The 24,589-nt window shown below is 37.7% G+C and overlaps 1 protein-coding gene across 1 annotated transcript in view; it reads left to right on the top strand.

Annotated features, from left to right (window-relative positions):
• The window catches only part of LOC134528841 (integrin alpha-9-like), a 138,577-nt gene that overhangs the window by 75,201 nt on the left and 38,787 nt on the right, over nt 1–24,589 (top strand). Inside the window, exons 13-17 of the mRNA XM_063362508.1 lie at nt 8,945–9,087; nt 17,260–17,362; nt 18,578–18,716; nt 19,615–19,828; nt 24,414–24,577. Of these exons, the coding sequence (XP_063218578.1) occupies nt 8,945–9,087; nt 17,260–17,362; nt 18,578–18,716; nt 19,615–19,828; nt 24,414–24,577 (763 nt within the window). The remainder of the gene's footprint in view (nt 1–8,944; nt 9,088–17,259; nt 17,363–18,577; nt 18,717–19,614; nt 19,829–24,413; nt 24,578–24,589) is intronic.

Here is a 24,589-nt window from a genome sequence, read left to right as displayed (position 1 = left end):
TAAACCGAAGAGATTTGATTATGATTTCAATTTGTTGTGCATGAGCGAACCTGATGATCCCAACACATATGAAGAAGCCATAAACAGTGTAGAGTCAGAAAATTGGAAAACTGCAATGAAAACAGAGTTGGAAAATTTAAAGGAAAACAATACATGGATTGAAGTGAAAAGGCCGACAGATGTAAATCTTATAGAGACAAAATGGGTATTTAAAATAAAAAGGGATGATAGAAGCGACCCACCAACAGTGTTCAAGGCCAGACTTGTTGCTAGAGGGTTTCAGCAACAGGAATATTTTGATTCATCTGATGTATATGCCCCTGTGGCAAGACTTTCGACAATGCGGGTGCTTGTAGCTATGGCAAATCATAAGGGCATGCCCATTCATCAAATGGATGTAGCAGGAGCTTTCCTTTACGGAGACATAGAAGAAACTGTCTATTTATCAGTGCCCAAAGGTGTAACAGTGGAAGAAGGTAATGTACTACAATTAAACAAATCCTTGTATGGCTTAAAGAAGTCACCTAAATACTGGAATTCAAAGATCAACAAAGTTATGGAGAAGGAAGGATTCACCAGGTCTACAAGTGACTTCTGTCTGTACTACAAGAAAGATGAATCAAGTGGCCTGTATATTCTCCTGTATGTGGATGACGTGTTATTAGTGGGTACAGATGAAAAGGGGATAGAAGCAATTAAAAACACATTATGCACATATTTTAAAATGAAGGATCTGGGGACGGTTTCAACATACCTAGGAATCAAGATTGAACATAACCTGTCGACTGGAAGAACCACGCTGAATCAGACCTCATACCTTACAAGTGTCTTACGTAAGTTTGGAATGACAGAATGTAAGCCCGTGGGAACACCTATAGATCCAAACCAAAAGGTCAGTCTTCATAATACTGAGAGAAGTGAGAGAAACATTGAACTTAGGTGCAGGCAGCTCATTGGTTGCTTAATGTATGCAGTGTCAGGTACAAGACCAGATATTTGTTGGGCGGTAAGTTTCTTAAGCCGCTACCAAGAACTAGCAAATGAAGAACTGATGCCAGCCCTGAAGAGAATACTCCGCTATATTAAGGGGACAATTAATTTGAGTCTGACATACAGGAAAGGACAAAGTAAATTGCAAGGCTACGTCGATGCAGACTGGGCAGGGGATCTTGAAGATCGGAAGTCAACATCAGGATATGTGTTCCAGTTGGGAAAATCCACAGTGGTGTGGTCGTCTAAGAAGCAGACTTCTGTGGCTCTATCAACGACAGAAGCTGAGTATGTAGCTCTGAGTGCCGCAGTAGCAGAAGCATGCTGGTTGAAGAAGCTGACCCTGGAGCTAAATTTATCTCAGCAGTGTGGGGAACCAACAGCTATTTTTGAAGATAACCAATCAGCTATCAGAGCTGCATCAAACATTGAAAACAAGCGACTGAAACACATGGATGTTCGCCATCACTTTGTTAAAGAGAAAGTGAATGATGGGACAGTAGTGTTGTGTTATGTGTCTAGTGAAGATCAAATAGCTGACATTTTCACAAAGGCTCTTAGTAAGCCTACTTTTGAGAGGCTCAGAAAACAAATGGGACTAGAGTAGTCATATGTGTAAAGTTTGATGAGTTACTTGGTTGATTTAATTGAGGGAGGGTGTTGAAAATAATTAAATCAACGAGAATATGTGAACTCAGAAGTTGGTAGTATTGTTTTTTTTTTTGTAGTGTTTACTGTTGTCGAGGCTGTATCTGTGAGTAATCTAAAATGTATTTACATATTGTCTTAATGTGGTAAATCTGGTTGAGAATAAAAAGGAAGTGGGCTAAAAGTGTTTATTTACAACAATTTCAAATCTAATTATAACATATGCGATATGCCTAGTAAAAAAATTTTCACACTTCACAAAGGAGTCCAAGAAAAATTTATCTAAAATAAAGTAAAATAAAAAAGAGGGATATACATGAAACCTAAACAAGGAGGTGTAAAATGAAGGAAAACCAAATAAACTGACGATGCATTTCCTTAAACCAGAAAAATTTTAAGTTAGAAAATAGTGTTGTTTATATATCTGATTATATACATAAAATAGGGTATTATTTTTAATTTTTAATCCTAATCACTTATTTGTTGAACATAAAAACATCGTTTAAATAATGTTACAAAATAAAAATCAAAATTTCTCAATAAATCTGGTTACTTTCACATATGCTAGCTTTTTTCAATATTTTATTTTTTAAATAAGTCACATATGGTGTAAGGATATCTATTGGTATCAAATCATTAAAACATATATGTATATACAATTTGAAATGTCAAATTGAACATCAAATTATTCATGACTATCAAATATTTTTCGAGTACTTGGAGAACCCTACATATTGTAGACCTACATAAGTGTCTGCTGATATAAATTTACAATGATTTCTTAGTAACAGTTGATGAATTACCTATAAGAAACTTAGGTGTTCTGCTTTCTTGTGTTTTATTTTAAACTCTTTGCAAGCCTTTTTTGGTTACATGGGTCATAAATTGTTAGAATTGTTGCACGTGAAATTGAGAGCTGACGTTATGAATGTTGAGGTAGTATCTGACAACACAACCAATCCCTTCCGAGTAAACGAACAGGAGAAGTAATTCCAATTGCTTCCTAAAAGTGTGCTAAGAATAAGAAATGTGTAGAGCTTTAGAAATCAACTCATTATTGCAAAATTACTGAAATTTATAACATCATTTTTGGCTTTTAATAGTTTTAAAGAAATGTTATATGTACATAAGTGTGTGTCAGTTTCTTTATTGCTCATTAAAGTGTATTTGTGAGGGTTTAAAAATGGGTACACCGATTTTTTTCAAAGTGACATTTAGAAAGAAAAAAATTGGATTTTTAAACATTTTTATATTATTGGCACATAAATCAAATATTTTCCATTTGTTGTATGCAATAAAAATTTAGGAACGTAGCTTGAAATGGCAAATGGTACAACAAAATCAGTACATGCTAGTTCAGAAATTTGCGTGTAAAGCTGATAGGTGATAGGGTAAATGATGTGCATGAAAATGTCACTTTTATCGCTTCTTCACTCATGAGCTTCAAAAGTAACTACTAGTAACTCCCGATAGAAGAGCCTCTCAAAGTCACTATCGACCAAAATAATTTCACAACAGTTTAGAGCAAAGGTCGCTCTGTGATGACACACGAGACTCGCATTCCGGATTACTTGTGCTTGAGTCCCAGTGCAGCTATTCTCATGAGGGTGTACCAAAACTTCCACATCAAACGTAAATGCTCTGATAATAACCTCAATATACCTGATTTTTTATGTGTTTTTTCGTCTCAAATGAAAATTTCTCTGTCGGTGGGACATAAAATTTCACAAGAAAAATTTTAAAAATTAATAAGCAGCATTAGAACCATAATAATACTGTCTTGTCTGAGATGTATTTATCTCGTTTATATACGCAGAATCACTTTTGAGTAAGGTAATCATTCCAGGGGACTTAATATTGAATATGATAGTGTCATGGGAGCAAGTGGGAACTGCAATGTGCAGAGGTTGGCAAGGACCGGAAGTGGGGAAGTTGTGGTTCTTGTTGTAATGCGGTATGGCAGAGAATGGTGAGAAAGAGAGAATAAAGGAATCTTACAATCATAATAAAGCTGTTATTATAAAATACTATAACATGGCGCAGTCGGTAAATTAACATCATCATGGACACGTTGGTGAAGCCTATCAAGAAGCTTCGACGTGACGGGGATGTTGCCAGCAACTGGCTACAATGGAAGAAGAAATTCAAATACTACCACGAGGCAATCGGCGGGGAGAATCTTTCGGCAAACAGACAAATAGCTCTTTTTATCAATTCCATGGGCTATGATGCTGACGATATTTATGAAAGTTTTCAATTTGTCGACGGTGAAGTACGTGATTTACCTACAGTGCTAACTAAGTTCGATACTTATTTTCTACCTAGACGTAACCTCACGTTTGAGCGTCATGTTTTCTTTACGTGCTCGCAACAAGAAGGCCAGTCATTTGATGGTTATGTTGCGGAGTTGCGGAAGAAATCTGCAACTTGTGAGTTTGGCCCAATGCAAGATGATCTCATAAAGGACCGTATTGTGTGCGGCATTCGGGATAACAATTTGCATCAGCGTCTACTGAAAGAACACAACCTCACACTGGTTCAAGCAATTGATGCGGGCAGAACTACAGAAGTGACAACGAAGCGCCTTGCGAAGTTTCAAGATGAGCCAGCAGCAGTACAAGAAGTCACGCTTCATCGGAAAACGTCATATACACTCCAGCGTGGTAAGAAGGATGATTCAGCACGTCAAAATGCTAACAACGATCAGTGGCGATTTCAGTGCGACCGGTGTGGTAAAAAACATGAGTGTCGGGCATGTCCAGCTTATGGTGTAAAGTGTGATTCATGCGGCGGCAATAATCACTTTGCTAGGATGTGCCGCTCGAAGAAAAAGGTGAGGGAAGTGCTTCGTGTAAGTTCTGCATCATCCTCATCATCATCGGAAGACGATATGATTGTTGCTGAGGTTAAGTGTACAAAACCGGTATCCTCTACATCTTCAACACGTAAGTCAGTGGATTTGTGTGTTGAGTCTGTATCCCATGCCAGATCTGAATCGGAATGGACAGCAAAGGTGGAGGTAACGAATAACCATTTCATTAACTTCAAGTTGGACACTGGTGCCCAGACCAATTTAATTCCGCAGGACATGTTCGAACGGTTGAGAATTAGTCATAAACATTTGCTTTCCTCAAATGTGAGATTGGTTAACTATCTAGGAGATAAGATACCTTTTCATGGCAGGTGTTATCTGAAGTGTACCTATAATGGTAGGGTTAGGGTGTTGGAATTTTATGTGGTTGAAAAAAAACATACATCTCCCATTCTAGGATTATCAGCATGTGTTATGTTAGACTTGGTACGGAAAGTTGATTCTGTTGAAGCAAAAGCTAAGGATGCAGGGCTCACAGACCTAGTTGCTAACTATCCTCAGTGTTTTCGAGGCATAGGAGTACTACCTGGAGCTTACAAGATGGTGCTCAAAAGTGATGCAACACCTGTCATCCATGCACCTCGTAAAGTTCCAGTAGCACTGAGAGAACCCCTAAAGAAAGAATTGGATAGATTAGTCAAGGAAAATATTGTTTCTAAAGTCGATGGGCCCACAGAATGGGTCAATTCTCTTGTTATTGTGCACAAACGTGACAATAGTATTCAAATTTGTTTGGACCCACAGGATTTGAATAAGGTTTTGATGAGGGAACATTTCCCTTTACCGACGCTGGAGCAGGTTACATCCCAGATGGCAGGCGCAAGGTTTTTTAGTGTTCTGGATGCCTCACAGGGATTTTGGCAAGTGCAGCTGAGTCAGGACAGCACAGACTACTGCACTTTTAATACACCATGGGGCAGGTACAAATTTTTGCGCATGCCTTATGGTATATGTTCTGCTCCAGAGGTCTTTCATCGCAGGTTTGGGGAAGTCTTTGAAGGGCTGCCTGGGGTACTCACATATGTTGACGATATTATATGTTGGGGCAGTACGGAACAGGAGCACCATCAGAGACTTACTGCACTGATGGAAAGAGCAGCCAAATGTGGGGTAAAGTTCAACAGCAATAAATGTAAAATAGGGGTAAAACAGGTTCATTACATGGGACATGTGCTTACAGAGAAAGGTATTGCTCCTGATCATAACAAAATATCAGCTGTTAAAAACATTGATATCCCATCCTGCAGTAAAGATGTGGAACGATTTCTAGGAATGGTAACCTACCTTTCAAAATTTGTTCCCAATCTTTCCGAAGTCACAGCTCCTCTCAGGGTTCTGTTAAAAAAGGACGTGCAGTGGCATTGGGAACAGGAACAGGTTGTCGCTTTTGAAAAACTCAAAGAGCTGTTGTGCAACAGTCCTGTTTTAGCATATTATGATGTTAGTAAGCCAGTTATATTGTCAGTTGATGCATCTCAAAGTGGGTTGGGTGCAGTTTTACTTCAGGAGGGTCATCCCATTGCATATGCATCTAAGTCTCTTACTGTCACTGAAAGACGATATGCTCAAATAGAAAAAGAAATGCTTGCAATAGTTTTCGGAGCAGAGCATTTCCATCACTATATTTATAACAGGCAGGTCACTGTTGAAACAGATCATAAGCCACTGGTAACCATTTTTAAGAAACATTTGGTAGACTGTCCTGCTAGGTTACAAAGAATGCGACTTCGATTGCAACGGTATACCTTAAATGTTGAGTACAAACCAGGTTTACAGATGTTCATACCAGATACCTTATCTCGTGCATGTCAAACTTGTCCAAGCTCGACAGTACGCACAGACTTTGAGCAAGATGTAGAGTTACAAGTTTGCTCTGTGGTTGTGTCTACCAAGATAACAGATGCCAAGTTGTTAGAAATACAGGAGCATACTGGTAAAGACGCTGAACTTCAGACTTTGTCTCGCATCATATCTGAGGGCTGGCCTAGTAGGTATCATCAGGTGCCCCCAGACCTGAAAAAGTTCTGGACGTACAAAGAAGATCTCAGCTGTGCTTATGGTCTTGTTTTAAAAGGCAATGCTATCGTTATTCCAAAGTGTATGAGACAAGAGCTCCTTCATTGTATTCATGCAGCTCATCAAGGTACAGAGAAATGCATACAGCGGGCACGGGGTACTGTTTTCTGGCCGGGTATGACATCCGAGATTGTCCATCTCATGACCAATTGTGATGTGTGCAATAAATACCAAAAATCTAAGCGGAAGCAGCCACTTCTTCCTCACCCAGTGCCTGATCATCCATGGCAAAAAGTAGGAATTGATGTCTTTTTTTTACATGATAAGCCATATTTGCTGGTAGTGGATTACTATTCCAAATGGGTCGAGCTGAAAAAACTTCGGAGACAAACCAGTAGCTGTATTATCAAATATTTGAAAACCCTGTTTGCGAGATTTGGTATTCCAGCAGTGGTCATGTCCGATGGTGGCAGTAATTTCACCTCTGGAGAATTTCAAACGTTTGCTAGGGACTGGAACTTCCAACATGTCACTTCTAGTCCCCATTACCCACAATCTAATGGCATGTCAGAGCGCTACATCCAAACTATGAAAAAAACCCTTAAGAAGGCCACAGAGGTTAAGAAGGATTTCGAGTTGGTTCTTCTAGAGATTCGTAACACTCCAACTGCAAGTGGGTTTTCTCCAGCTCAGTTGCTGATGGGGAGGCGGCTTAGGTCAATAATTCCGGTTGTACCAGCTCTCTTGAACCCCTTGCTACCTGATCACACTGCTGTTCGTAAGGCTTTAATTGATAATCAGACACAACAGAAACATTACTATGATAGACAGGCAAGTAGCCAAGAAGACAAACCAATGTCAGGTGCTGTTAGAGTACAAACATCCAAAGGGTGGGTACAGGGTGCCACAATTATCAGACCAGCTGATCGTCCAAGATCATACGTGGTCAAAATGCCCACTGGTAAAATTGTGGAGCGGTCAGCAAATGTGCTGCGCCCCGATAGGTCCAATGGTCAGCAAGGTGTGTTAAATGACGATTCAGATATAGGATATCTTGAGGAAAAAAAGTCACAGGTTACTAACCCCACTAGCCATGATAACAATGACTCTAGCGTGACTGAGAATTTGTTCACAGATGGTTTTCGAGGTTTTACCAAACAGGAGTGTCGGGAATGTGAGGGTTGACAATGCTGCTACAATAGAAAAGGGAGACAGCTTAGGGAGCAACATGCTTACCAGTGAGAATGAACCCATACTAAAAACAAGATATGGCAGATCCATTAGACCATCCAAGTGGTATAGCAGTGCTGATTTTGTGCAATGTTAATTGGTAATTCTGTTTTGTTTTGATAATGAAACAGTTACTGTTGTATAAATACTTGACTATGCAAAATGACAGAAATTGTAACTTGTATTTTAATTAAGTGATATTGTTTGGACATTGTCAACAAGTGATGCAGTGTATTTTATTGTTAATGAAAAAAGGAGATGTCATGGGAGCAAGTGGGAACTGCAATGTGCAGAGGTTGGCAAGGACCGGAAGTGGGGAAGTTGTGGTTGTTGTTGTAATGCGGTATGGCAGAGAATGGTGAGAAAGAGAGAATAAAGGAATCTTACAATCATAATGAAGCTGTTATTATAAAATACTATAACAGATAGTATGTATGTACAGCTCTTTTTGTGTTTATTAATTCATGCTAAGGTACACTTTGGCAGGAGCCAGATGTTTGCTATTCTTCCTTTGGATGAATACTGTAAAATAATTCTTTAACTATACTTTTACCGAAATATAAGTGGCAGCAGATTTTCCATCAGTGTTATTTTAATTTATTCTAACATATGTTTTTATGTCTTCCTTTTTTCTTCCAGTTTATTTTAATAATATATTTAGTAAAAGATTACAGACTATGAGTTGCTGTATTCATACGTTTATATTAAAATTGTTTTTTCTGTGTAGCCTATCCATATTGAGCATTAGTTATACAGTTTTGATCCATGTAAATTTTTGCTTCATTTTTTGTTAAAATTCAAGTTTGAATATAACTTCTCTTGACATGGTGGAGATTCAAATCCACTAAACTTTTACTGCAATCTTACTTCAAGACCACTTATGGTGCATAAATTGAAAGAAAATTCATCGTAACAATGTGTTCAATAAGTGTCATAAAAACAGAAAATATATGCATAGTATTACATTTTATCAATATCTTGATGAAATGTGCAGACTTTGTAAACTTATCCAGTCTAATACATACTTTAAGAATGGTAAAGAAACACAAAATATATTTTTTACTGATACCAAAAATATCAAACATTTGTACGTACATATGTACATTTTTACAATAATTTTACAGTGCACTAATACACTGAGGTTTGAACTGAGGTGTGGTTCAGCTTGTTAAACAGTTGTGATATTAGATGTGCGTAGTTCCCTGGAGGTGGACCCACAACTCTCGAGAGCCTTCCTGCCTGCGGAGCCCTACAACTCCAACAAACACATCGAAGATGTCGTCGTGTTCAGCACCAACACCAGCTGTAAGAACTTCACTGTCAGCATTAAGGTATCGAAACTTTGTTTAGTGATGTTGGTTTTTCTGTGCAAGCTAGAGTAACATATTCGTAACTTCTTATGTCCACACATCAGCGCATTACAAAAAGGGCCATAGGCCTGCCAAGTTTCTTGGGACCTAGGATCACTTCAGCTCAAGTCACATATTCTGAAAGCTCATAAAGATAAGAATATTTTTCCCTTATTTGTTGCCTGTCTGATGATTATAGAGACTTGGAACATTGATATGTTTAGCACTAATTTATTAATATCAGGGAGTTTAGCAAGGGAGTGTGTCCTCAGGACAAGTTTAATAGAGCACTTTAGGGGACACACAGTTCCGACATTAGAATCTAGCTCCGGGCATTATGTTGCCCACATGAGTTCTAGTTTCAGTTCCCCTGTGTTGTCACACAAAGACCTGATCCAGTCTCTGCATTTGGCATGCTAAGATATGTAATTATTGTGGGCTCTATGGCATTCCACATGCCACAATCCAAACATGTTCATCCTCGTGGTAAATGAACAAAACGTCCTTTAGGATTCACCAACTTTATTTCACTCATTATGGTTAATGTGGATACAGCTTACCCAATTACATCTAAAGCAGCTGACAGCCCCCAACAACTCAAAGCCGCAGATAAAGAGAGAGAGACCAGACATATGTCTGCTCTCTTTGGCAGGTGGGAAGCTGTCCAGAAGGGTGGCAGCGTCGGAACGCATGGGTTTGGAGTGCTCGCTACCTGCAAAGTGATTGTTAGACCGGTTTAAAAATGTGCTGCAGGTTTTAAAGAAACTATACATGGCTGATATCAAAAATATAAATTACATTTAAACTAACTATAAACAGAAGCACAGTTCTAAAAATTAAAACAGCCTCGGAAATCCTCGGACACGATCGGAGATGTTCGGTTTGTCAGCGACGTAATTACAAATTAAACATACTCAAGTCCCACTTGGTTATTAAAGAGTCTACTGAAAAAAATAAATCACTCTAGGGAGGAAAAGGCAACATTACAATTCTTATTTACATTTTTAAGGGGAACAATGCTCTTAGTGGCCGAATGGCCAGGGTGTACTTTATGGCTGTGATCGTTCCATTGGCCCGTGCACACACTACACATTTGAGGAAATGTGAAGTTAGGGGTGCTCAGCTGCATTGGGCTATTAAAGGACGAAGTTCTGGTAAACATTACTATGTTATTTCCGCAATAAAACTAGTAGCTCTTTGTAGGTACTGCAAATAATTTATAGCATTAAAACATAATTATGAATTGTGGAGCTCCTACTACTAATTAGTTCCTGGGGTAGAGTAGATCCACGTGCCCTTCTCCCAGGACAGGCCAACAGTTATTTCCCAATCCCCTGGCAATCTTACACAAATTTATGAGCATTAAGTCAACGTAGAACACAAACTGATCCTCCTTTTGAAGTGAGCAGAATATCATAGAAACCTACCTTTGCTATTTTCATGATCACTTCAGCTTTACCTTTACCATTTCTTTACCTTTACCATTTTCAAGATCACTTTAGCTAAGAATTAAAGTGGCTATACATATTTTATTATTGGTATAATTTTTTTTTAATTAGACCTGCTAAAAGTGTATTAGCAAACCAATTGGTTAGCAAAATAATTATTCTATGACTTTTAGCAAATGTTTCTTTGTGTTAGCTTTTCATAAGGATAGACTGGATATAACATTGCAACTTTTTACTACTCAACGCTTCTACATCATGTAAACATAACAGCACACTACTGATTGAGTGGGAAATGTCTGGCCTTGTGCAGACTGCTAGATACATCAGACATCCTATTAAGTTCTGAAAAGGTATGCTAGGGTTTTTCAAGTTGACACCACCTGTTAGGAGTGTCAGGTCCTTCTCCATTGGAGTTCCTGCTGGCTTGCACTCCTCCATTCCAATTTTTTTCAAAAGTTCCCTAATTTAGTGTTCTTGACTTATTTGAATAGTCCCCGTGCTTCTGTCCCTGCTGACATTCATCATTCATCCCAAGGCAGTGCTTCACATCACCCAGATCTTTCATCTTGAAAGTGGTCATCAGTTCTGTTTTTAGGTTTTCCTTTTCAGATTTTTTTGAAGACAAGATAAGGAAGTCATCGACATACAAAGCAACAATTAAATAGTTCTTGTTTGATGTCCTGTAATACATACATGGTTCATGCAAGCTTTGTTTCAAGCCTAAACCAAGGAGTACTTCATAAATTTTCTTGTTCCACGCCCTAGCTGCTTGTTTCAACCCGTACACGGCTTTCCTTGAAAGACAAACTTTTGTTTTCATTTCCTTGTGACACAAAATATTCTGGTTGGGACATGTATACTTTTTCCTCTAGCTCACCATTCAGAAAAGCCGTAGATACATCAAGATGGTCAATATCAAGGTCAAGTTGTGCCGCTACTCCAAGCAACATCCTGATCGTAGCATATCTGACTACTGGTGCAAATGTCTCATCATAGTCAATTCCATGTTGCTGATTGTATCCTTTTGCTACCAGGCGTGCCTTGAATCTGTTTGTAGTTCCGTCAGGTTCCCTCTTCACTTTAAATACCCACTTACATCCGATGACCTTTTGGTTGTCAGGTTTGTTCACTAATTCCCATGCGTTGTTATCCAGTAACGACTTGAGTTCATTATTCATAGCAGCTAGCCATTCTTTCCTGAATTCCCCATTCAAAGCTTCTTCTACATTCCTGGGTTCAGGTATATTCTCTTTCTTGCTCGACATTGCCTGATACATGATGTGATCTGGAAAATGTTTCTTTTGCCTGTATCGAACAGTATGTCTTGGTTCCATTTCTTTTGGGCATTCATTCTCTAGGTTTGATGAATTTTTTTGCACATTTTCTGTTTCTGCAGGGTTATCCCAGCCTAGGAAGTCACTATCTGCATCAGATGAGTCCCCTGTTTCAAGTTTATGCTCATAAACTTCATCATTTTTCACGATAGGGATGCTGCTTTTATTTGTTTGCAGTGGGATGAATTCAGATGTGCTGGTTTCATCCTGATGGTCCATGGTATTGTCTTTCCTTCCATAGTAACTTGAATGCTCTAGGAATTCAACATCTCTCGCTTTTATCACCCGTGATGGCTTCCCAGGGTCAAGAAGGCGGTATCCTTTTGATAGAGCCACGATTATATGGTAATGCGCGATAAAACAAAATAACACCGAAAACCGCTTGAAAACACGAAATAAAACGAAATTGTGCGAAATCCGCGATATGTCACGAAAGTTCGTCTATCCTGATTATTTACGTTTTTTTTTTTTTTCCATTCTGTAAGGACAATTCACTACCTTCAGCACAATCAAATATTTCTTACAGTAACTAGCAGCCATATATATTATATGCGACAGTGATTTATTATAGATTTTAAAATGAAGTCTCGGAATTAACGTAATATTTTCTTTAAACGGTAATCTTGTGTACCATAATAATTTAAGATGTTGATAACTATGATACAATGGCCGCCGTTCACTTTCTATAAATACAAAAATAACAAACGTCCAAAATATGTTTTTCTAAGATTACGTTTTTAATCATTAAAATATTACACACTAAAGCGCATTGCTTTTACTGTTTATTTAAAATAAAGTACGTAGGCTACAAAAATAAAATTAACCCTGCTTAACGTAACGAATGTAAATAATAAATAGTACATGTTTATGTCGGTATTAATTTTCACGTACGTATGTTGGTATTCGGTATGCGTTTGTATTCGCATCTATTCTCCATTGTTTTGATCTTTCCAGCACGGCAAATTTTTGCGTATTGAGAGGTTAAATTCTTCCTATGTGATTAAAATTTTTTTGATAATGCCTAAAACTAAGGTTTCTGCCAGTGACCGATCGAAAGAATTTTCCAGTGAAAGATTTTATATCAGTGATAAAATTTTAATGTGCAAATTCTGTAACTGCAGGCTAGACTACGAGAGACGCGATACGCTTGTGAAACATGTCGCGAGTGAGAAACATAAGCGTTTGAGGCAAAACTCATCTGTTAAACGACATCCTTGTCTAAGAGTCTTTAATGCCATTAATTTGCGGTTCAACCCAAGAAATGTGAGTAGGGTTAGCATAGAAGATGCAAACCTACAGAAGTCTCTGCATAACTTGCCTTCTGTTTCCCATATTCCCATTGATACATTCATACATTGCTATGTTGCTTTCAAAAAAATAATTGAGGATGAACTTTCATTGACAGAAACAAGCCAAATTGATGTTGCAAAGGTACTTTGCTCCCTTAAAGGGGACTACAGTGAATTTGCTCAAGCCAGTTTAAGGGCAATCTGGTTCCCAACATCAAATGTTGATGCAAAACGTTCATTTTCCAGGTACTCACTGGTAGTTAGTGACAGAAGACAACGTCTCACTCCAGAAAATGCAGAAAATTTAACTATGATAGCATTTCAATAAAACCGTCTTAATAGTAACTTTGGAAGTGCTTAATTGTGTAATTTTGTAGTGTATGTGATTCTAATTAAGTCGTGAAATTTTTAGTAGTTATTTAAAAGTTTGAATTTATGAATTTGCAAATGAACTTAATTATCTATGAATTTGCAAATGAACTTAATTGTAATTAGATCATGAGGTTTTAGTGTTTATTAATATTTGTTTTAATAAATTTGCATGTCGTACAGAAAAGCAAGAAAATTTTGCCGTGGGTATTTTGAGCAAAAAAATAAAACCATATAACACTGAAATCTTTATTTCTTTACACCGAAATTTGTCTTAAAATAACACCACAAAATCTTGACTCTACCTTTTGAATATTCACAGTAGCCAATAAAAACCAGTTCTCTGCTTTTGGCATCCCACTTTGTTCGCTTCTCCTTGGGCACGTGCATATATGCTCTGCATCCAAACACACGCAGGTGACTAAGGTCCACTTTCTTCCCTGTCCACAACTCTTCTGGTATGGAGCTAATCACTGAAGCATGAGGTGATCGGTTTTTCAGATATACCGCTGTTTTGCAAGCTTCAGCCCAAAGTTCCTTGGGGCAGTTGGCATCCTGCATCATGCTACGAGCCTTTTCACAAATTGATCTGTTGGCACGTTCTGCCACCCCATTCTGCTCTGGCGAATATGGAACTGTGGTCTGATGTCTGATTCCATTTTCTTTCAGAAAATTAGTCAAATTGTTGTTTATATATTCTCGTCCATTGTCAGTTCTTAGTATCTTGATTTGGAGCCCAGTTTCCTTCTCCACTTGCAGCTTAAACTCCACAAATTTATCCTTCACTTGGGATTAGTTTTTTAGAAAATATACAAATATTTTCCGAGAGAAATCGTCAACAAATATCAGCATGTATTTTGCTCCACTGCAGGGCTCCTCACTCATGGGGCCACATAGGTCACTATGAATTAACTCAAGTTTCTGAGAGCTTTTTCTAGCTAGGTTACTTCGGAATGGTTTTCTGCACTGTTTACCTTCAATACAAGGTATACATGGCTCAACTCCTCACCCAGAGATCTTGATACCAGTTGCCAAACCATCTTTTAGTTCATGCATACCTTTTCAATTGAGGTGACCCAGTCTACGATGCCATATTTCATGTGTATCGGATACAATTACCATTGCATTTTGGCATTCAGATTCATGTTTTTGGGCCATAGGGATACACTCATCTAGTCTGTATAGCCCTCCCACATTTGTAGCACTTAATTTGACATTCCCTTGGATCTTACAATTGTTACTGTGGTATATTTCACACCCCTTTTGCGAAAAAAACTACAATCAGGTCCTTCTCTACCATCTTTGATACAGATAACAGATTTGTGGATAACTGCGGTACAAGCATAGCATGTTGGATTATTCTTTTTGTGTTATTTATACTAATTGCAATATCACCAGTGCCGAGAACATGAACCCTTTCGTTGTTTGCTACAGATATTTCCAGATTATCCTTTTGTTTAAAATTGCTTAACCATGTCTTCTTATTAGTCACGTGACCTGTGCTCCAGAATCTATGTACCATGCATTCTCCACTGTACTCACCCCCAGCGCTGTAAACAGAAGAGGTACCTCTGACCTGAATGGTGGTGCAGTGCTGTTGTCATCCTTCACATAGTTGGCCTGATTTGGACAGTTCATTTTTATGTGGCCAAATCTGTTGCACCCATAACAGCGAATTTTACTTCTGGCACCCTTTGCTGTAAATTTTTCTTTTTCCTTGGATACAAGGACTGCTTCTGCATTACCTCCGTGGCCACTGCTTCTTCTGAGGTCCTCTTGAAGCAGTTTCATGCGAACCAACTCTGAAGTAACCTCAATCCCTGAATTTTCTAAAGCCATTCTTAATGGTCTGAATTCCTCAGGGAGTCCCCGAAGCATCACTACAGCAACCAATTCATCGCCCAGACCCTTTACTGTGTCTTTTAACTTCTGAGCTGTACCTAAGATTGCAGTGATATAATCTTGCATGCCAAAGTGGTTTTCTAATCTCTGGTCCAATAGATGATCTATTAAGCCAATTCGTCGCTCCAAACCTTTGTCTTCAAAAACTTTTGCTAGCTCATTCCATGCATCTTTGGGTTTTTCAGCATTTCTTACATATGGGTACAGGTGGGGTTCCACATGTAAGCAGATCAAAGAAAGGGCCTCCATTTCTTTATCCTGGTCAGGTTTTTGTGTTGTCTCATATGCTTCCCCAGTTGCATATGTCCATAACTTTTCACGCATTAACAACATTTTCATGCCAAATTTCCAGTCGTTATAGTCGTCTATGCCGTTTAGTTTGTTTACAATCGGCATATTTCCGCTGCGAGTTTGCAAACTATTTCGATGCATCATGACGCAACAAACGTATGCTAGATATGTGCCGAAGAGAGAAAAACTACAGAACACTGGTGTAAATAATAACTCTATTTGTTATTAGTTTTTCGCGCACACATGTTGTACATAACCGCACTCCCACATGTTCACGATTAACAATCTCGTGCGTCACATGCCCTCGTGAGTTTCTTCACTTGTATTCACAAAACATTATTCCCGATTTATGCCCATTTTTGCGCATGTCCTGGGCCCATAACCTGTTAGATTTTCATAAGGATAGACTGGATATAACATTGCAACTTTTTACTACACAACGCTTCTACATCATGTAAACATAACAGCACACTACTGTTCCCACTTCCGGTGCAGTTTTGCCAACTGCTGCTTGATAACAAAAACAACACTTTGATCAGTTCTAAATAATTTTGCTACAACCTTAAAAATTTGGCAGAGTAAATTTGGTTAAATTATTTGTTGCAATGGGTTATTTTGGTTAAGTAATGCTAATTGGTACAGCTAATGAGGTTGGAACACCTCTAAGTGCAAGGCTCTAAACTGGCATGCAGTCTTTTATAATGCATTAGAGCCTAAATTGAACATTTTGCTAAGTCGAATATCTTAAGAAAATTTAAATTTAAGTTGCTGTTCAATGTATCCTGTATGTACCGTATTAGTAAGTTTTAAGGTAAAGAAGTCTGAAGGAACAGTTTTGGCCATGTTGAATAGCTTATAATACTTGTAATATTGAAATTACCATTTCTTAATTGACTGTTGTGTATGCTCTTGGTTTGCAAACAGGGCCTTAGAGGGGCTGCCGAAGGGGGGGGGGGGGGAATCCCGCGGCCCAGAAACCAAGTAAGATGGTTGAGTTTCAAGATTGTTTTTAATGTGTGAGTTTACCCTGATAGGACAAAAATTACAAGTCTGTCTCTCTATTGCTAATAGAAATCATTTAAAACCTTGCAAGTTATGCAGTATGCACAAATCATGTTTACAGTTATTGTACAGTAAAGTTTAAGGTCTTAAATTGTGGGTTTTGAAAAGTTGTACATTATTTAAGGGGAAGGGGGCCTGACAAAATGTTTTGCCCACTGGCCCTTGGTTCTTCCCAACAGCACTGTTTGCAAATATGTAAACATGCAAATAGAAACAGTTGGATCTCAAACACACTGCAGCACAATTTAAGCACCTGGTACATGGAGTCTTAACAGGCTCTCCTATTTATTTATGTTACTCAATGGAAGTAATATGAAATTCGCAGGAACATTTGAGTAATTCAAATGTTAAAAATCATACTAGAACAATGTAAGTAAGAAATAATATTTACATTGTGGTGGACAGAATCATTGTATTTGAAAACAGGCTTGCTCACACCTTTGTTGTGAATTCTTTCAGGAAGGACAAAAAGACTTATCTAAGCCTATAGAAGTGAAACTGGATTACACTTTACATGATGATGTCACCATTAACTCTAGGAAGAAGCGTGGTGCTGCAGAAGGCAAGTAAAAGATGTATGAGTCTCAATTACTCACTGAATCATAAAGCATCATTCAAGTGGGATAATTAATTAAAAGGCTATTTTTTACTGCAAATATCAGTAGATTTATCATGCAAAGTGGTATGACACATTTTTGACTGATCTAGCATGTTTATATAGCTTGTAGTTAAATGGAAGAAACTTCGGAAGTTGTAGGAAAAGGCAATAATGATTAATATCACTTTTTACAGGTTGTAGAAAAAGTACATGTCTAAACTGTTGGAAAAATTTCTTCACTTCTAGACGATGGAAATGTGTTATAAGATCACAGTTCTGGAAACATTATGCTAGAGTGCCTGTCCAACAACTCCGTGGAGGGGCACCTCGCAGAAATTTTTGTTAAGGTAGAACTACTTTTGCTTGTCTGTATAACCTGTGCTCCAATAATGTCACCGACACTGTTGACTGAACTACGAAAGTTGCACAACAAGTTAATGTAAGCGTCACAAAGCTTAGCATCCAAACCATGGCGTAACAAGCTCTGTGGCATACACCTACCCAGTTCATATCTTTTCCATTCGCCCACTCACACATGTAGTGACACAACTCACATTAGGTAGTCTCGGCAAGCACTACATGCTGATTACTACAGTTTACGGCACATATTTGCATTCGGAATGAACCATTTTCAAATACGGGTCTTGCCATCTTGAGCTAAACATGTTTTCCCAAAATCACCATAGGCCATGGCCAATTCCTTCCCCAATTTTCTTCATTGGGATTGTTTCCTGTGTCAATCTGTAATGGCTTCATGGCTTCGCTGTCAACAAGAGGTATAGCTCCAATAAATGAAAAATAAATGAATGCTCATAGATCTGTATCGTTAAAAGTAATTGTTAAGGAACAATCTAACAAAGCCAACTTTTTGTGACACTTTTCTTAAAGTAGCTCTTCGTACACTGCTATAGCTGTCATGATATTACCAGTCAGGTGTTTGCACTCTTGAGGTGTTAAAATAAGCATAAAGTTTTATGTGGCAAGGAATTGGCTTCACCCAGTTAGTGCGAAGCATCTACAGTTAACACCATAGTTGACTAGACATCAGTACCCCAATCTGGTAGGACTTTTCACCTTTAGTTCACGTGAATAATGCACTGATACGACAAGCACTGCCAGGATGTTACCCTCACCTTGACTTAGAAGCAGTCCTCGGTGAAACCTTGATTTGTTATGCAGATTTTTGCAAGGACTGCCCCATGTTGGACCCAAGTCAACCAACATCTGTTATACTGCGGGTGCCGTACGCAAACGAATGTGGACAAGATGGCCTTTGCAGCACGAATCTCAGGCTTCAAGCTGAGCTTGTCAGTACTGCGTAAGTTTCTGAGGCATTTTGTGCTTGTAGTGATATTTAAATTTAGTGTGTTTTGTCTCAAGTTTCATGTCAAGAATTAGGGGCCTTCGAAAGTAGTTTACATATTGGACTCAATTTACAGTTAATGCGAAAATAAGTACTTGGAAATAAAAACAATAATGGTTAAGACAGCAAGTTTTGCATAAATAACTGTTCAAAAATGTGGTATGATAAAAGCATTTAATTTTTATTACAATTATGGATAAATTATTAAATGTCTACTCACATAAATTGTACGAATGAAAGTTATTTAGAGAATATTTTTATAGGTCCTGCGATGCAGATGGTACATAAAAAACCAATTTCCAATAATACAAGCAAGAAAGAGTGCCAAAATATCGGCAGTAACAAAAAGAACCAACCACACAAACAAAAAGTTTTGTTTTGTAGGCTTTTTAAATTTTTGTTTCCTGATATAATAATAATAATATTAAAATAATATTATTATTAAAAAAGAAAATATTCAGCATGTTTTGTTACTGATAGATCTATTTTGTTGGTTTAAGAAAATCAATTTTGTTTAGTTTTGCAGTATAGCAACAATAGACTTTTTTGCCATGTACAAACAAGTTATTTGTTAGTTCAAACCTTTTTAAATGAAGCCTATACTTTATGACATGGACATTCTTTACGTAAATAAAATAAAAGAGCCACATATAGTACATTTGTTTGTAGAACTCTTTTGTAAGCCCAGATTAGTTTATATATTCCTGTCCTTGAGTAACATTATGCCGAATATCGAAATGTGCCAAATGAACTGTATTTCCAAGAACTAGCACAGATTATTTTTGAAAGCTGTTTTCAAAAATGCTCTGTTTAGCGAGGTCAGACCAGGGCCCGGGCATGTCTGTGTCGGCAGGAAGCCCCTGGTGCTGGGCAACCAGAGCACAGTGTCCGTGAAGGTGAGAGTGGAGAGCCTGCTGGACCCAGCCTTCCAGGCCCGTGCCATCCTGGAGGCGCCCCGGTCCGTGTCCCTCGTCAGGATGCCGTCGTCGTGCCGCAAGGTCTCCACTGCAACGCAGCTGCGCGTCGAGTGTGATGTCGGTGACCCTCTGACCTCCAGCGCGGGTCCAGTGAGTACTGACTTCTGGCGAGATAGTTGGACAAGTGTGCGTGGGCGATGCCACTCCTCCAAAATTTGACTAGGTGGTTGTATCCAGTATAGAAAAAAAGGAATATATCCCGTAAGCAGGGACGCAACAACTAAATTTTCAGGGGGGGGGGGGGGGGGGGCAATATACCTTTTTATAAAGAATCATCGATCCCCCTTATTGAAGCAGGGTGTCCGGGGGTCCTCCCCCTGGAAAATTTGTATTTAAAGGTGGAAAATGGTGCTATTTAAGCAGTTTTATTATCTAAAAATTGATAACACAGAATTTTCTTTGCCCCCGTTTGCCCCCACTTCAAGGTTTCAGAGGGGGGGCAAAATACCCTTGGCCCCCCCCTGTTGCGCGCCTGCCGGTAAGCTAATTTTATCACTCCTTTCCTTTCCTAAATATATCCATCCCTATATTTTACAAACCCCGGGAATAGAAACAACATATAACTTTTTTTCCAAATGTAATATTTTTTCGCAGTACTTTTGTAAATAGATTTTGTGTCCCCAACGACCCAAAATATTTTTATTAGCTTCATCCATTTAGAGTAGTACTCTGAAGAACATATGCTAGCTCCTTTCTTTGCCAAGGTCGATGTGGAACTTATGGTAGGAGAAGTAGTTGCCAATGTTTAGTAGTGTGGAACTCTTTTGCATCGCCATGTGATATATTGGGATGTTATCCTGGGTGCAGGTGAGAATGAATGTAAGAAATATTGGAAGTTCTAGCAAAAGGCCTAGCAAAAGGAAATGAATAATGTTTGATATCACTTTGCACAGGATGTAGAAAATGTACCTACATGTCAAAAACTGTTAGAAAACATTCTTCACTTCTAGAGGATGGAAAAGTGTTAAAAAGTTCACAGTTCTGTAAACATTATGCTAGAGTGCCTGTCCAACAACTCCGTGGCGGGGCACTTTGCAGCAATTTTTGTTAAGTTAGAACTACTTTTGCTTGTCTGTGTAACCTGGACTTCCGAAGTTAACTCCAGCTCAGTAGGTGGTCAGAAAATTAATTGGGTTGTGGTAGTCCATCTTTCTTGGTCGACAGATGAAGGTAAATATCAGTTTTGTACGTCTCTATTTAGGCATTGGGAACGCCTCTAACCACATAATTAGACTAGTGGGACTTAACCGTTCTTAAAATAAAAAATTTGGAGGGGGGGAGGGATTGAATTAAAAAGATACTGTATTTACCAGTGTAAACCGCACACAATGTGGTAACGCTGCATAACATGAGTTCCGTCAAGCTCCAAGGTTGGTCACCTGCTGTTGCTTAATGAATGACAAACATCTTGCACATGGTTTGTGAATGTGTGTTTGTGTGATAAAGATGTTGCAATGATTAATGAAGGTTTACTGCAGTTGTGATCATCTACAACTCCTGAAAAAACCTAAAATGATTAAAAATACTCATAAAATGGGAAATTGTGCTGCAGGAAGAAAAAAAATTACAGCGGAAAATCATGTACATTACTGGAGTTAAAAAATAAGATTTGTTTTCGAGTGATGGTGGAATTGCAATCAGAATTTTATTGGTGAGAATTAGTTGGATATGCTTCTTCAGTAATTTGAATTTCTCAATTTATTTTGTTTATAATCTTTGTAACGTAGCATTGATTTGTCATTCGTTGCTGAGATGTTAATGGTGCTTCACTGCTGTAAACAAAACAGCTGCAAGTCAGTAGCCATTTCACATTCATGACACTTTTTTTTTTCATCAGGGAAAACTTGGTATCATTAACAGTTACTCCATAAATAAAAAAATTAATAAATTTAGAAACCTATATTCACATAAAGAATTCTACAGGACATATTGATACTTGATACAATAATAGTACTCTTGCGGCAAGAATAAAGAATGCTGAAAAAATACTGGTAGACATTAACACTAATACCGAGAATGTTACAAGGCGTGTTTTTTACTGTTTTGAAACTAAACAAATTTTTTACTTTTTTTTCTAAACAATTTTATTTTACATGAAAACCTGTACCTTCATCTACTTTTTTTTACATAACTTCCACTAATATTAAGTCACTTATCATGTTGTACAACCAGCTTTTTAATCCCAACTTCATATAAGTCTGCTGCCTGATTTAACAACCATTGATTTAACAACTATTGAGACTTGAGGGAACTCATCAGATATTGAAATCGTAAAAGTCTGTTCTCTTTCACTTTTTCCTAAACTTTCTGCACTAAATTTTTACCAATGAGCATTGACAAGAAGGTCCCACTTTTTTTCTCATCATGAACATTTGTGCGGCCATTTTTTAAACCTCTAACCCATTTCTGTACCATTCCATTGGTCATAATGTTTTCTCCATTCATTTCACTGATCTGATGATGAATTTCAGCTTCTTTCATCCCTTTAGCACTAATAAAATGAAACACAGAGCATATTTTTAACAGTCAAGTGATTGTCAATTCGGCGGAGGCATTTTAAATAAAAACGTAAACACGGTCAAATGTTTCCACAATGGCATCTGTGGCTTGGCAACAGATGTAGGTACACAGCCAGCATGTGCAGAATGCTGACCACAGCACTGGAGTGGCTGAATTTCAAAACAGCCCTGCCACATTTGCGCAGTTGCATCTGCTTGATCTGTCTGACCCTGTTGTGTGACCATGATGTCTGATGTATTTTGTGTAACATCGTGCCACAGTCACTTTGTATGATGCATAAATATTATTTATATTATGCATAATTTTTATCTTAGCTTTACTTGAGAACTTTATACAATATAGTGATAATTTGAATTATGTATTAATGGAATTTTGATACTTTTCTTAAAAAATAAATAAGAATAAAATATAAAATATATATTTGGGTAAAACCTGTTTTATATATATATATTTTTTCATTTTCATTTTAAATGTAACTTAATAGAAAACAAATAAAGTGTTGTCAGGGGGATTGTGGGATAGAACCCTCTCCTTTTTTACAGAAATTATTTCTTATTAAAATAAATAAATATTTATACCCTGGTATATTCACTGCCCCCCTCCTCCTCCTTAGCAAATGTCACGCTTCACCACTACCTATGACGTCAGGTGCTGGTGGTACAGTAGCGTGGAGTGGATCTGTTAGACCATAGCTGGCAAACTTGCAAATTGTAAAATCACGCTTAAATAATCATTGCGAAGCAAACATTTTGGTTATACTTTTTATAATTTTGTCTTGGGCACCATTTTGTTTAATAAGTTTTCCATAAAGTTGCTTAAAATGGAAAACAAAGTACCCAAAAAGTGAATAAAATAACAAACATGTGTAGACATGAGAATAAAAGGTTTGGATTATTTATGACATGTGTATGATTTATAAGGGGATAAGATACAAACTTTTTTTAAATTTCATGAAATTTTGGAATTTTGAGGGCATTATTTTTTTGGAAATTGTACATACATAATAGTCCCAATTTGAATAAAGAAATTCATTTAATTTGAAAAGTGTTAAATTGAAAAAAAGTATCAAATTATATTAATATTTATTTATATTAATCTCTATTTTGTATAAAGCTCTCAAGTAAAACCAATATAAATATGTATAGCAATCTGCTGTGCTGCCCTTATTTATTACCATATGAACCAGATGCATCAGACAAGTCACTGTGGCATGCTGCTACAGAAGACCCATTAGGCAGCATGGATGTACAAAATGGTCAGACAGATCAGACATACACGACTGCACAAATGTGGCAGGGCTTTCATGCTTCTCAGTGGCGAATATTGTTCATGTCATTAGATGCAGATGGTGCTATATCATATGACATGTTTGACCTTAGGTGTCCAAGTTTGCCAGCTTTGGTAAAACAGATCCACTCCGCACGACTGTACCATCAGCATATGAGTCATAGCGTCATAGCTCACGTGAACCAGTCAAATGTCATATGAGCATCTGCTCCATCAGCTCCGACACATCAGGCAGATGCAACTAAACGAGTGTGGCAGTCCCTGTACAGAAAATCTTGAGGCAATTTATGTTTAAATAATTACCTAAGACCAGAATAAATGTTTCATAGAAACTTGAAGTACCACCTCAAGTTCTGTTTTTAAGTTTTGTGCGAGGCTTATTTGGTAAATAACTTATTTTATTTATAAATTTAATTGAACTGTGTGGTGTTAGGATTTAATACTTGTAGCAATCACATTTTAGAATATTTTGTAATTTAATATTGACTAATGCTTTTCAAAAATATTTTAGATGTCCTAAATACATTTTAAAATGTAAAGCTTTTTGTGGCTGTACTTTAAATTTGTTTTGTGGTGTTTCTTGAATTTAAAGTTAAAATAACCATTTTTTAAAAACTAATTAATGAAAGACAAGTGTCATTTTTCAAAGAAACATATTTATCCATGGCATTTATTTTAATTAAAGATCAGGCTTATCATTATGTAGCCTTTTAAAATTGGTTTAACATAAGGCTGCATGAATACTATCACAGCTATTATAAAACAAGTGAGGATTAATATTATTTATTTTTTCTGACTTAAAAAACACTGTGGTGATGTGCTTAATTTAAGATTTCCCAGCATACCATTTTATTCTTTTTTGCTGCAGAGAAACTTTGCTGTAGATCTCGGCGTGACGGACGTGTTAGGAAATACGTCTGAGCTGGTGTTCAACATCACGGCAGTGAGCGCAGGTCTGGAGCAGAGACCTGAAGACAACAGCAAGCTCTTAACACTGGCTGTACGTGCATTTTCGGACATCAGGACCTCAGGGTGAATAACTCT

The sequence above is a fragment of the Bacillus rossius genome, chromosome 2 (genome assembly GCF_032445375.1).
Source record: "Bacillus rossius redtenbacheri isolate Brsri chromosome 2, Brsri_v3, whole genome shotgun sequence".
NCBI lineage: Eukaryota > Metazoa > Arthropoda > Insecta > Phasmatodea > Bacillidae > Bacillus > Bacillus rossius.
This window is presented reverse-complemented; position numbering and strand designations above follow the sequence as displayed.